Here is an 11,759-nt window from a genome sequence, read left to right on the forward strand (position 1 = left end):
CTTGCATGTCCATCCAGTAACCGCTGTTCCCATACCCTATTCCAGGTGATATCATTCTGAGTTCTGAGTTCCGAGTTCCAATCTGATCCATAACCACTTGTCCTGCTGCCATCCGAAACCAAACCAAATCAAACCAAACCATGCCAAATGGTGACAGACTAGGCTGTCGATTAAAGGCGAAGGTAAAAGCTTCCATGCCTCCCTACTGAGAGACCAATGCACATCTTCCCACATGCTAGCCACGTGTATTAAGTGCAGGTCTCAACAGTGAAAGAAGAAATATTGTAACCGATGAAGAATGAATTTGAAAACCTTACAAAAGAAAAGAAGCGTTGTTATACCTGCTTGATCATTGCTGCCAAGGTAGGACCAGAGAGCAGTGATTGCCAAAAGACCCAAGGTTGACGTAAACCAGCCAGGATCAAGACTCAAGAGAAGTCTAGGATATCCTTTCAAAGTCTAGCAAACTTTCAGGCGTTCTGAAACCAAGCGGGGACACAAAGACGCCCAAAATTGAACTGCTGTGAAGTTCAATGAATAGTCAGAGCTCTTAACTCTCAGCATAAGTACTGTATCGCAAAGGATGCAGAGGCACAAGTGGCCATAATCGTTACACACATAGGAACCGTGGTTATTTGCCTAGACACTGAGGTTAGTCAAAAGACCACGCTATCAAAACGATTGGTATCGAGGGCTTACTCAATCGGAAGGGGTCGAAAATACTTGGCTCAAAGTCCACACTGAAGCCGTCTTTGTTGCAAGAATATTCACTCCTAGTGCTGACGAGAAGGGGGAGTCTGGGGGTCGTGAGCGGTGTTGGGAGTACCAGCGTCGGCAGTGCCATCGTTGGAAGGGCCAGCATCGGAAGGGCCAGCATTGGAAGGGCCACCGTTGGCAGGACCAGCGTTGTAGGGGCCAGCATTGAAGGGGCCATAGTTGGAAGGGCCACCGTTGGAAGGAGTCTGAGGACTCTCGACATTGGGATTGCGAGCCTCATAAGTCTGTTCACCAGGGCTGTACAACACCAGTCTGAAGACGCCAGGGTGACCAGGAAGGTAGATGTTAGCGTTCTCGTTGGAAGGGGAATGGTTGGGAATACAGCGGGGACGCTGCTCCTGCATGAACTGCTGATCATGTCCAAAAGGCATGAAGGCAGAAGTATCGGTGTTGCCATCGTGGGTAGAGGTGCCATCGTGGGTAGAGATGTCATTCTGAGTGGCGATGCCATTCTGAGCGGCGGTGCCGTGCTGAGAACTGTTGGCGTTCTGAGCATCGTTGGCGCTCTGGAAAGGAATGAAATCAATGCTGCCATGAATAGGAACTGGGGTATGGTAAGGCACCAGGTTGTAAGGTGGAACGGCCGGGGCAAGCTGATTGGGGAAGAAGCACTGCTGGTACTGCTCATCCTTCCACTCCTCATGAACAAACTCAACCGTCTTCTGGACACGCTCTGGAAGAGAGCTCAAGATCTCGGGACAGTTGTCAAGGATCATGTTGTACATGGCGACGGTCATGTCAGTGAGAATCTGAATACCGGTCATGGCGTCTGTGTTCTTGCGACGAAGAGAATGGATCTCATCTTGAAGACGCCGGTTCTTGAACTGAACGCCATCTCGCTCCTGGTGAAGGCGCTGAGCCTGGGACTGGAGGTCGTGGGTCTGCTGATACAAGTTCTCGCACTGAGTCTCAAGCTGCTTGCACGACTTCTGATAGCCGATAATGGCAGCTCGAAGCTTCTCGATCTCCTGGTCCTCAAGGACGAGAGTGGCATCGCTGAGAGCACTTCGAAGTCGCTTAATCTCGGCTCGGGAAGCCTGGAGCTGCTTCTCGAAAACAGGCAAGGCACGGGTGGCATGGCGCTGTGCACTCTTGGTCGTCGTAGTGGGCGAAAGAGGCATGCCATCCTTGTAGTCCTCATCACAGCCGTCAGAGCCGAACGGAGTGCGATTGACATCCTGTGGAAGAAAGAAATTAGAAATCAAAGGGCTTGGATGTGAACATAGAGAATCATGATGAGTGCCCCATAGGTAAGTAGAATAGGAGCCGTCTTTCCCATGATCTAGCAGACTCAAGGGAAGAGCCATTTTAGTACATGTCATGCTCCTTCCTGCTGTCCAAAGGCCCAAAAATAAAATAAAACAAAGGTAAAACTCACGATGTTGAGGCCAATGGCCTCACTCTTCTTGCCCTGGTCACTCTGGCCACTGCCACTGGTGGCACCAGCAGGAGCTGAGCCACCAACGCCCTGGAGGCCACCCGGGGTGACGATGGCAATGCCACCGCCAGCAGCAGCCGCAACAGCGGACGCAAACTTGGCCGGAATGGCGTCCTTGGGACCGCCAGCAACGGTCACCGGCTCACCCTTGCTACAACTAGTGTCAGCAGCGTCGGGCTTGCCAGCAACCGCCGGCTGCCGGCCTCCCTGCATATTCACCGCTGCGTGCTCCTTGGGTGAAGCAGGGTGAGAGGCAGCACCCGGGACAAAGACAGCGGCACTGCCAGCCTTGTAGGGGATCGTGTAGGGGGACGACATGGTGATTGATGCTGAAAATAATTAGAAATTGGAACTTTTTCAAGGGGGGAGGAGAAAATACTTCGTTGATGAGTTTGGCGAGCGGTGATGGGTTTGGAAGATGGAGATGAGTTTGAGAATGTAGTGTTTGTGAGAGAGAGATGGATCGAGATAAAGTGGTAGCAAGAAGATTGCGAAGGTTGAAGACTCGAAAAGTAGGGTGGAGGGGGGAGAGAAAAGTTTGAAGGGTGGGAAAAAAGATTTCCGGTAGATAGGTGGGTGGGAGGGTGAGGAATCGAGCGCGTGTCCTTCGTCCACAAGAGGTCAACCGAGAGCGGTGAGAAGATAATCGGTGGCTCTCGCGCTACTATGCAAACACGCAAGTCGGAGGAAGGAGCAAGAATAATATCCTACGAAAGCGCCTGGCTCTTTCCGTGGTAATGGATTTCCTGATATCTGGGGGGGCCGTTGGCCCGGTGAGCAAAGCAAAACGAGGTAGGGACCCTACCTAGAAGCACTGCCGGTTCCACGCACTTTAAGCGAGGGAAATCAGATGACTACTGATTCACAGTATATAGGCAAGCCGGTTAAATGATTCACGGAGGCTTGGGCGAGAGGGTGCTCAGAGAATGGAAGTACGCTTCTCGTCCATTACTTGCACCAGGTGTTGTTCAGCCTTCAGGTCGGTATTCTCGCAGAGCTCAGTGAGACGGCCAGAAAAACTGGCTTCATAACGAGAACCAACTGTCGAGAGCATGAATTATCATACCCGATGATTCATATGAATGAGATGTCTGATGTTTCCCCCCCTTATTATTTGATGTCACTGATGCCATTGTATGAGATATTCCGGTTCCTCAGCACCACCCCGCTGTCGTCCGGCTTAAGAGTGGCTGGCTTCATGAAATTCAGGGACCATCACCGATTAAGAGCACAGTAAGGCCTTAGATTTCCAAATATAATACGAACTGCTCATCATTCCAGAGAATCTAAAGAATCAAGTTGCGACATCGTGAGTCTGTCGTCGATAATTCGATATCACGTGTGCCCGGAACGACGTGAAAATCGGCCCCACTACGGGAAGCCGAGAACGGCGCTAAAATCTTAGCGGCGGGTGCGCCAGGGGTCCACAGGTACCTTCCTCCTGGGGGCTTCTCTGAGCTCCAAAGCTCCTTCCAAACCTCCCTTGCTTCCCAGCTCCGCTTCGACTCAGTGCCGTCAGCTGTCAGCTCAGGCCCGTGAGAATAAGTCGACCGTTGACCGAGAGCCTTTTAGGTTGTCATGACTCTCCTGCAAACCTGGTGTTGCCTCACGTAGCCGCAATCGCCGTCCCCTAAACCGTTCCCATGGACCAGTCGTCACAGCAGGACAGTCCTCTGTCGATTGCGGCCAATGTCGCCGGAATCCTCACGTTTGTCGTCGCGATTGTTGCAGCGGTGTACGTCCGAATTACATACCTGCGCAACAGCGACGACGAGTATTTTCGCGTCAAGGCCTCGCTGTCCTGGTTTAAGACGGAATCAACATGGCTCTCGGACCTGATTCGGACAGCCGGTGAAAGATCAGGAGGTCCTCATCCTCACCAACCTGAATACCAGATGTACGCCTTCGTGATGGATGACTTGATCAAGCTGGAAAAGCGTATCCTGGAACTGCTGGCTGAGGCCGAGACGAAGGCTGCGGGCCAGGATGCCGAAAATCAGGGTAAATGGACTCTCGTTCCCAAGAGTTGGAGCTTCACGACCAATGTCGCCATGGCTTGGCTGCCGGTCCGAACCAAAACGCTAGAGTTGGTTCGCCAGAGGGAAGCATTGACGGCACGAGTGCAATTCACGCAAATGAGCATGATTTCTTCGTAAGGCTCCCGTCACTGCCCTGCGTCTGGTCGCCGTTACTAAGTACTGATTGTTCGTCGCAGCCGAATTCGAGATTTGGAATCAAGGACCACGTGGATGGAGGCCAAGTCCGAAGAGAGCTTTATTCGTATGGAGAACCAGATTGCTGAGCAGAGAGCCCAGATCCATCGGCTGGAGGATCTCGTCTATCGCCTAATGCACCGAAGTCGGCTCAGTCACGGCCCTGATTCACCGTTGACCGACGCCGTCAAGTCGCGCCGGTTATCCAGTCCTTCGCAACAATTTCCGAGCGAGCTGACGAAGCGAGGGCACCACCGGCGGGCAAGCTCGGTGTCCACCAAGCGGTCGAGGTCCAAATAATGACTCGCGAATCACCTATTTAATGGTGTATCCTCCTTGCAGCAAATAAGCACCCGCTACCCCGAGATTGGCCACGGCCACGGGGAGGTCAAGCTCCAGGACCGACCAAATCCACACACATCCCAACGTCGGCGCTTGCTTCATGATGTACAGATAGCTGAACTTGTTGGTAATGTAAATCAGGTGGCATCCAGCCCACGCGCCAGCCACGAAGAAGATGGCCTGTCGGATGGGATGCTGATAACGAGCCGGCAATCCCGGGACAAGAGTTGGGCTGGAAGGGAAAGCATGAAGGTTATAGAAGAGGAAAAAGAGCACTACCAGTCGCCATCGCCATCAGCAAAGGAACAATATACTAGAAGGACTGACTCGATACTCACCCAATAACGCAATGAGCGTGCGGCTGAAAACATTGGGCCATTCGATCTCCTTGGCGTACTGGTTCTGGACGAGCACATCGAATGTGCCGTGCAGCATGGCGAGACTCACAGTCCACAGCAGCGTGTCCATGATACGGTCCACCAAGGGAGATAACAAGGCCTCTTCGTCGTCTTCCCCATCACTGTCACTCTCCTCGCCACCGGGCCTTTCGATTCGGACGGCACCCTTGGGCAAGTGCTTATTCCGCGGGTCTCTGTCGGCCTGCTTGAAAAGCCCTCGCTCCTGAGCCAGCTGCAGCAAAGTGGCTTCGCTGGGGGCCGACCGATCAGGCTGAGCTAGGGGAATTCCCTTGGGGTCCTTCACCCTCTTTTCCTTGCCCTTCTTGGCCATGTTTGGCTGGTAAGCACTCAGCGACTTGGTGGTTGAGGTTTGCCCTGGCCGTCCTTCGCCAATCTGCTCAAGAAGCACAACTCGAGCTTCGGCGATATCACCGCTGTGATAATTCCGTCCGTGAGATGCAGCTCACTGACAGCTGCAAGGTATGATATCGTCGGATGTGTCGTCTGGTCGCGTGCTCTCCGGCTGACAAAGACACAGTTTACGGTTTGACAGTTGGTTGTCCCGCCGTCAGCTCACAGCTTCAGCCCACTAGGGTCCAGCTGGTCTACCTAAGGTAAGCTGTCCTGGGCTCCTGAAAAATAGAGCTCCCTGGCCCCTGCAGGCCATCGGTCCAGTGACCAAAACGAACCCATGCCCTGTCGCATGACATGCGCTTCAGCTGGCCAATCGCCAGCCGTCGCTCGCCCCTCTGGGCATATTTAGTCTCGTCAGGACCCCGTTCCGCGGTCTGTCACCGCCTGCATTTTCGGGAAGGCAACGGGTGCGACACACACCGACGACGCAGCGCAACGCGCCAGTTCCGACCGACAAGAGGCACCGAATCGTCCGGGTCCAGGGTCATCCAATTTCCCAGCCGATCGTCTCCCGCTATTTGCGACCACCCACACCACCATTGATAGCCACTACCACCACCCGTTGTCGCTAAGAAACTCCTCAGAGATTAGACCAGGGTCCCCCAAATCGCAAGGTGGCATCTCACTCTTGTGCTCTCCAATCCGCGCGATGCCGCCTTCCTCGTGATCACTCTCTTGCATCTAGTGCTGCTCTGCGGCTCTCACAAGTTCCTACAGGACCTCTTCCTCCTCATCACAGACCTTTTGCGATCTTCCAGAGCCCGTCATCCCTCGCGCAAGGCTGTGGCCCGTCGACGTACGCCACACCGCATCCTCGAAATACCACCCTCAAAAACGACCCCACCTCGGGGAACTCGAAATCTCCTCACCGACGAAACGAGATCGCAATACCAGAACTGCCTAGTGTTGGAAGACGCGCCACTCTGAATCGACAATGGGCTGGATAATGTTCCTCGGCGCCTTGCTGGTGGCTGTTGCACCCGCGTTGTACATGTACCTGGTTCCGCTGATCACGCCGCGCCTCCCAACCTTGGAGAACAAACGCATCTGTCTCTTGATCGCACACCCTGACGATGAGGCCATGTTCTTTGCGCCAACTGTTTTGGCCCTCACCAAACCGGATACGGGCAACCATGTCAAGATTCTATGTCTGAGCTCAGGTTAGAAGACCTCTTGCGCGAGGTGCTGCCGAAAGGGCCAAGAGGACGCCATGGCTGACAACAGCGGCAACCGTGTAGGCAACGCCGACGGCTTAGGCGAGACTCGCAAGAAGGAATTGATCAAGAGCGGCATGAAGCTCGGTCTGCGGCAGGAGCAGGACGTTTTTGTCATTGACAGCCCGTGAGCAATTCCCTCTCCCTACCCACTGCCCCTCACTCCACACTTCCAGACCCCGGACGAGCTAATCTGACCGCCTCCCGGGACCAACAGCGACTTTCAAGACTCAATGACCAACGTCTGGGACAAGACCAAGATCGCGACCCTCCTCGGCCGCGCCTTCGCCCCGCAGCTCGCCCGCCAGCGCGCTGCCGGCGAAGAACCCGACGCCAACATTGACGTCCTCATCACCTTTGACTCGACCGGCGTCTCCTCCCACCCGAACCACATCTCCCTATACCACGGCGCCCGCGCCTTCATCGCCGCGCTCTCCACCGACCCGCGCTGGCCCTCCCCCGTCGACCTGTACACCCTGACCTCGGTCTCCTTCGCGCGCAAGTACAGCAACTTCCTCGACGCCCTCCCCACGCTCTTCTCCTGGGCGACCACGGCTGGCAGCAACCCCCCGAAACCACCCAAGAAGCCGAAAAAGGAGGACGACGAAGACAGCGACGAGGAGGACGAGGAAGAGGATGACAATTACCACCCGACGGCGCTGGTGTTCCTCAGCGAGCTGGGCGCCAAGGGTGGTTGGGCCACGGCGTGGAGCGCAATGACCACGGCGCACAAGAGCCAGATGGTCTGGTTCCGCTACGGCTGGATCTCGCTGAGCAGGTACATGGTTCTCAACGACCTACGGCTGGAAAAGGTCGAGGGCGACGAGGAGACCAAGGCGTGAGAGCTGCGCAATGTATGAGACTTGGTTGCGAGAGGAGAAGAAGAGAAGGAGGAAAAAGGAGTTGTTGGAAGAGCATGGATTGAAAAGAAAGGCATATCCTAGCATCTCATACCCCCCATCCTTCATCATGAGCAGGCGTTTTTGCATGGGCTCCATGTGTTTTGGACATATATCATATACACAGCCGGGTTACAAAATCATCAGCGTTGCAGTTACACAATGAATATCACGTATCCCGTAGGATGAGAACCGAGTACATCTGCACATCTCCAACTCTTGAACAGTACTCATTGATAGAGTTGTCACATAACTTCACATTAGGATCTGATAGCCAATCACATTTTCTTTTCGAGACGTTGGTATTTCATTTGATTGTTTACGGCAACTCCCGACAGTCATAGCCTCCCCCTCGTTTTCCAGCAGCCACGGATCGATCTCGCCATGATCTGTCACATGCTACCACATCAAGGCCTTCAAAACCTCTTTCTGGTATAATAATCCGATCTTTCGTGACAGGGGCGATTTCATAGCCCCGGCCCCGCGAATCGCCTCTCCTCCGGTAACAAGCCCCTGGTCGGCTGCTATGTTGAGCTTGAATCGTAGGCGACGCTCTAGCTCTCCAAATCTGCCCTCCCTTCGTTGGCGGACCAATCGTCGGCTCGATCGTCTCAGGGTAATTGCCATGCTCTCGTAGACCTGGTCGCCCATCTCGGAGACGATAGGTACGGGCTTCACGTCCTCCCCAGCGCCCTCCGGTGTAGAAACCTTTGGCCGGCTTGGATCAGGAGCAAGTCTCACAGTTGGCTCGGCGCGAATAACCTGCCTCACCCATCTGATTCTTGGGGCAGCGGTTTCTTGGTTCGCGATCCTTACAGTCCCTCCATACGTCGAGTACGTGATTGGATCAGGGAGAAAACGGCGAAAATCGTGAAGAAAGTGAGGAATTATCCGGGATCCCAGCGAGGGCTCGCGGCGTAAGCGTACGCTGGCTTCTCGCAACCATTGCTGGCACGAGCGTTGGATGTAGTACCAGGACAAGTGTTGTTGAGCTTTTAGTCGCTGGTGACGACAAATTGAAGCTGGCGGTGGCGAGGGGAAAAGGCTCTCGAACAGAGCTGTTCCGACTTCCTCGCATAGAGAGTCGTGCTCGGCGCAACTAAGCCTTATTGAATCCCACGCTTCGTCCAGTCTCCCAGAAGCAATCATTGACCTAGTGTAAAGGTCAATGTCGTGAAAACCGGGCTTGACAAGGTGGGGTTCAGCCGTCATGGCGTCCCACACGGCCAACACGTCGCTCGCGCGAACGGTCCTGCCGTTGTCTCTCAAAGTCTTGTACTCTCGAGTGACCGGTCTAGAAGATATAATGTAGGTCCATTCAAGGAGCGAGGACCAGGTGTCTGGCGGTATGGGGATGCTCCATCTTGTAGAGATGTACTCAATCAGTTTTTTGGCAAGAATGACATGACCAGTGCAACCAAACGACTGCACGATGGCGTTGATCAAAGGCTGTGTTGGCGTGGGTAATCGCTTGCCATTGTCCGCCCTGTTGCCACTTACGATTGTTGCTGCTCGATGATCTTTCTTGTCCGTAATTCTGATATCCCAGACTCTCCGGAGAATTTGAGTCATCTCCCTGACAGAACCCGCGCGTGCGCATGCTAAGAGGTACGCGCAGTAGAACTCTTCGTCCACTACTTTGTGCTTGCGGCGGATGAAAGAACGCATTCGTTCGACAGGCGCGGGCAGACTGAGGAGGCGATGTAAGTCATGAGTCGGTTGCCAACTGGCACGGCCGTAGCTGAACCTCCTGTTGGCAAAAGCGCTGAGTCTCAGTCTCTCAAGGGGCCACAAAAGCCGGGTGTCGTTGAAGTGCTTCCTACGACCATTTAAATTACGGGGTCGCATTCGCAGCCTACTCTTATCATGGTGTGAGTAGGCTGGGTCTGTGAGGAACCGGGTCTTGAAGTATTCGGTATAGTCCTGCCCATTTCTGTGGCGGCCGTCTTCTTCCCCCTTGGTCATATGCCAAACTTCTGTTGCGGCCTGGACGTTGGATGCAGCACCGGCGCATCTAAGGAGAACTAGATAGTCGAGTCGTGACGGTTCGTTGCCATGGTAGGATCTCAGACCGAATAGAATACGTAATGATTCAAAGGTGTTTTTGTAGATTTTAGGCACACCGAATTGATCGACCACCGAGGCAAGGGAGCTGTACTGGCCGAGACCGTTCTCGAGTCGCAGACCGTGAGTCGCATCGCTACGGCAGCCGACACGGGAGGGATCCAGGGAACGCACAATTTCCGAAAACGTAGTTGGTGATAGCTTGTGCAATGCGTCTGCCGCCTCAAGGGGCCGTGGGTGACGTGCTAGGGCTATGACACTCTTCAGTATTTGGGTTGTATCCTGCGACTGGACCGCCCGGAGCAGGTCGAAGAGATTCGCGTTGGGAGAGGGAGAATCTGGGCGCGACTTGATCGCAGGCGCCGAGGTGTCGAAATAGGGCTCATGTAACTGGGACAGAAGTCTCGCCGAGAGACTCGGCCCGTGTCGTGGGATCAATATTCTTGTGGGAGCTGCTACTATGGAAAAAGAGGAACGGTGCCGGGTAAATCTTCGTAGACGAGCAGACAAGATTTGCGAGGGGGTGCCGCGAGGAGGCGACTGCTGCCGGAGCAGATGTCGAAAGCCATTGGCCTCAGCAGCTGGTATCATGGTGGACGAGGTCTGGATCGAACCATGTCATTGAATGTAACTCGAAGCCAGTGGCATGGCCAAGAGGAAGTGTTCCTTCCAAGACGTGGCTGGCAAAGAATTGCTCGCGTGAGGGGAGATGTCGGGCGCGAAGACAAATAACAAGCTGTTTGTCCCCTCACGGCGAAAGGGGGACCACGTAAGGTAGGTAAGGTAGTCAACACACTGGAAGGCACAGCTCCCCCCCCCCAGCACAATTTAAGCTGGTCGAGGCGTATTATTGCCCGACGGCTTCCCCAACTTTCCTCTCCCACTGCCGCCGCCGCCGATGCTTGCCGCCGCCTCCTCCTCCTTCTCGCCCACTCCCAGTTATAACATAAGTGCTGCAAGTGCCTGTTTTAGTGCCCTGCTCCCTTGTCATCCAACCGTGCCATCCTGGACAAGGGACGGGAAGCTCCACGCAGACCTGGGGCAAGACCCATTCCTGGCCCACCTCCCGGTGTGCCGTGGCACGGTTCCTTTGGATTGTGGGCTGAGAGCAGCCGGACTATTGCTTTTGCCGGCTCCGGAAGTCGCGACCAATGACGTGCAGCGGAGCTTTGGCGCGCGCAAAATGCACAGTTCCTCCTGTGCCTGGCCCCACCACCGCCTCTCGGCCATCCCAGTTGAATCGTTGTGTCTTCATCGAGAAACCGTGTCCATCTATCTGCTCACAGAACCCCCCTGCTCCCTTCTCATTAACCCGACTCTCACTCTTCATATCACCATGGCGGACGCCGGCGAAGACACCACGCATGTCCAGGAGCCTCTTGACCTCGTCAAGCTTCTGCTTGACGAAGTAGTATTCGTCAAGCTTAGAGGCGACCGTGATCTCAAGGGCAGACTTCACGTGAGTCGTGATGCGTGCCTAGGAGCTGCATGAGGCATGCTAACTCAGAACATAGGCATACGATAGTCATTGCAATCTTGTTCTGGGAGAGGTTGAGGAGACGATCTATGTGGTGGATGAGGATGAGGAAGATGAGGAAGTGAAGGTGAGAAAGTCAGACGAGCTTCAACTCTCACAAAAAGCTGACAGTGTGTCGCAGACTATCAGCAGGAAGTCGGAAATGCTTTTTGTCCGAGGTTAGTTGTGATCCATCTCAGGAGCAGGCCAGACAACTGACAGGCTTGCAGGTGACAGTGTTGTTCTCATCTCGCCTCAAACATCCTCATAACCATTACGGGATCACCTATCGACCATCGACATCAAGCGCCATCAAGCGGCTTTGATTTGGAGCCAACACCAAGTACTCCCGAGCCGACGATGACGTTCACCACTCCGCCGATAAAGCGCGTTGATGTCCCTCGCTGTGACATTGGGGGGAGACAGTTGTTCCTCTTCATCACGAATTTCAGTGCGGTCTCCTCCCATATACCCTTATCCTGAG

General features: G+C 54.3%; 6 protein-coding genes across 6 annotated transcripts; 3 read left to right on the plus strand and 3 right to left on the minus strand.

The window, feature by feature from the left end:
- Positions 1-773: 773 nt before the first annotated feature.
- Positions 774-2,533, minus strand: CORC01_12544 (uncharacterized protein; the record flags this gene model as incomplete). Its single annotated transcript, XM_022624164.1, has 2 exons — positions 774-1,955; positions 2,156-2,533. 2 exons carry the CDS (start codon positions 2,531-2,533, stop codon positions 774-776), a joined length of 1,560 nt encoding a protein of 519 aa, XP_022469311.1.
- A 1,325-nt stretch (positions 2,534-3,858) lies between these two features.
- CORC01_12545 (uncharacterized protein) lies at positions 3,859-4,728 on the plus strand (the record flags this gene model as incomplete). The annotated part of the gene is made up of 2 exons (XM_022624165.1): positions 3,859-4,367; positions 4,431-4,728. The coding sequence occupies 2 exons, from the start codon at positions 3,859-3,861 to the stop codon at positions 4,726-4,728; spliced, it is 807 nt and encodes a 268-aa protein (XP_022469312.1).
- A 15-nt stretch (positions 4,729-4,743) lies between these two features.
- On the minus strand, positions 4,744-5,499 carry CORC01_12546 (uncharacterized protein; the record flags this gene model as incomplete). Its single annotated transcript, XM_022624166.1, has 2 exons — positions 4,744-5,045; positions 5,109-5,499. The coding sequence occupies 2 exons, from the start codon at positions 5,497-5,499 to the stop codon at positions 4,744-4,746; spliced, it is 693 nt and encodes a 230-aa protein (XP_022469313.1).
- A 1,017-nt stretch (positions 5,500-6,516) lies between these two features.
- CORC01_12547 (GlcNAc-PI de-N-acetylase) lies at positions 6,517-7,638 on the plus strand (the record flags this gene model as incomplete). Its single annotated transcript, XM_022624167.1, has 3 exons — positions 6,517-6,742; positions 6,821-6,923; positions 7,014-7,638. The coding sequence occupies 3 exons, from the start codon at positions 6,517-6,519 to the stop codon at positions 7,636-7,638; spliced, it is 954 nt and encodes a 317-aa protein (XP_022469314.1).
- A 456-nt stretch (positions 7,639-8,094) lies between these two features.
- On the minus strand, positions 8,095-10,350 carry CORC01_12548 (uncharacterized protein; the record flags this gene model as incomplete). Its single annotated transcript, XM_022624168.1, has 1 exon — positions 8,095-10,350. One exon carries the CDS (start codon positions 10,348-10,350, stop codon positions 8,095-8,097), a length of 2,256 nt encoding a protein of 751 aa, XP_022469315.1.
- A 745-nt stretch (positions 10,351-11,095) lies between these two features.
- CORC01_12549 (LSM domain-containing protein) lies at positions 11,096-11,546 on the plus strand (the record flags this gene model as incomplete). The annotated part of the gene is made up of 4 exons (XM_022624169.1): positions 11,096-11,218; positions 11,274-11,363; positions 11,418-11,454; positions 11,506-11,546. The coding sequence occupies 4 exons, from the start codon at positions 11,096-11,098 to the stop codon at positions 11,544-11,546; spliced, it is 291 nt and encodes a 96-aa protein (XP_022469316.1).
- Positions 11,547-11,759: the final 213 nt, after the last annotated feature.

This window comes from Colletotrichum orchidophilum, assembly GCF_001831195.1.
Source record: "Colletotrichum orchidophilum strain IMI 309357 chromosome Unknown Scaffold_157.1, whole genome shotgun sequence".
NCBI lineage: Eukaryota > Fungi > Ascomycota > Sordariomycetes > Glomerellales > Glomerellaceae > Colletotrichum > Colletotrichum orchidophilum.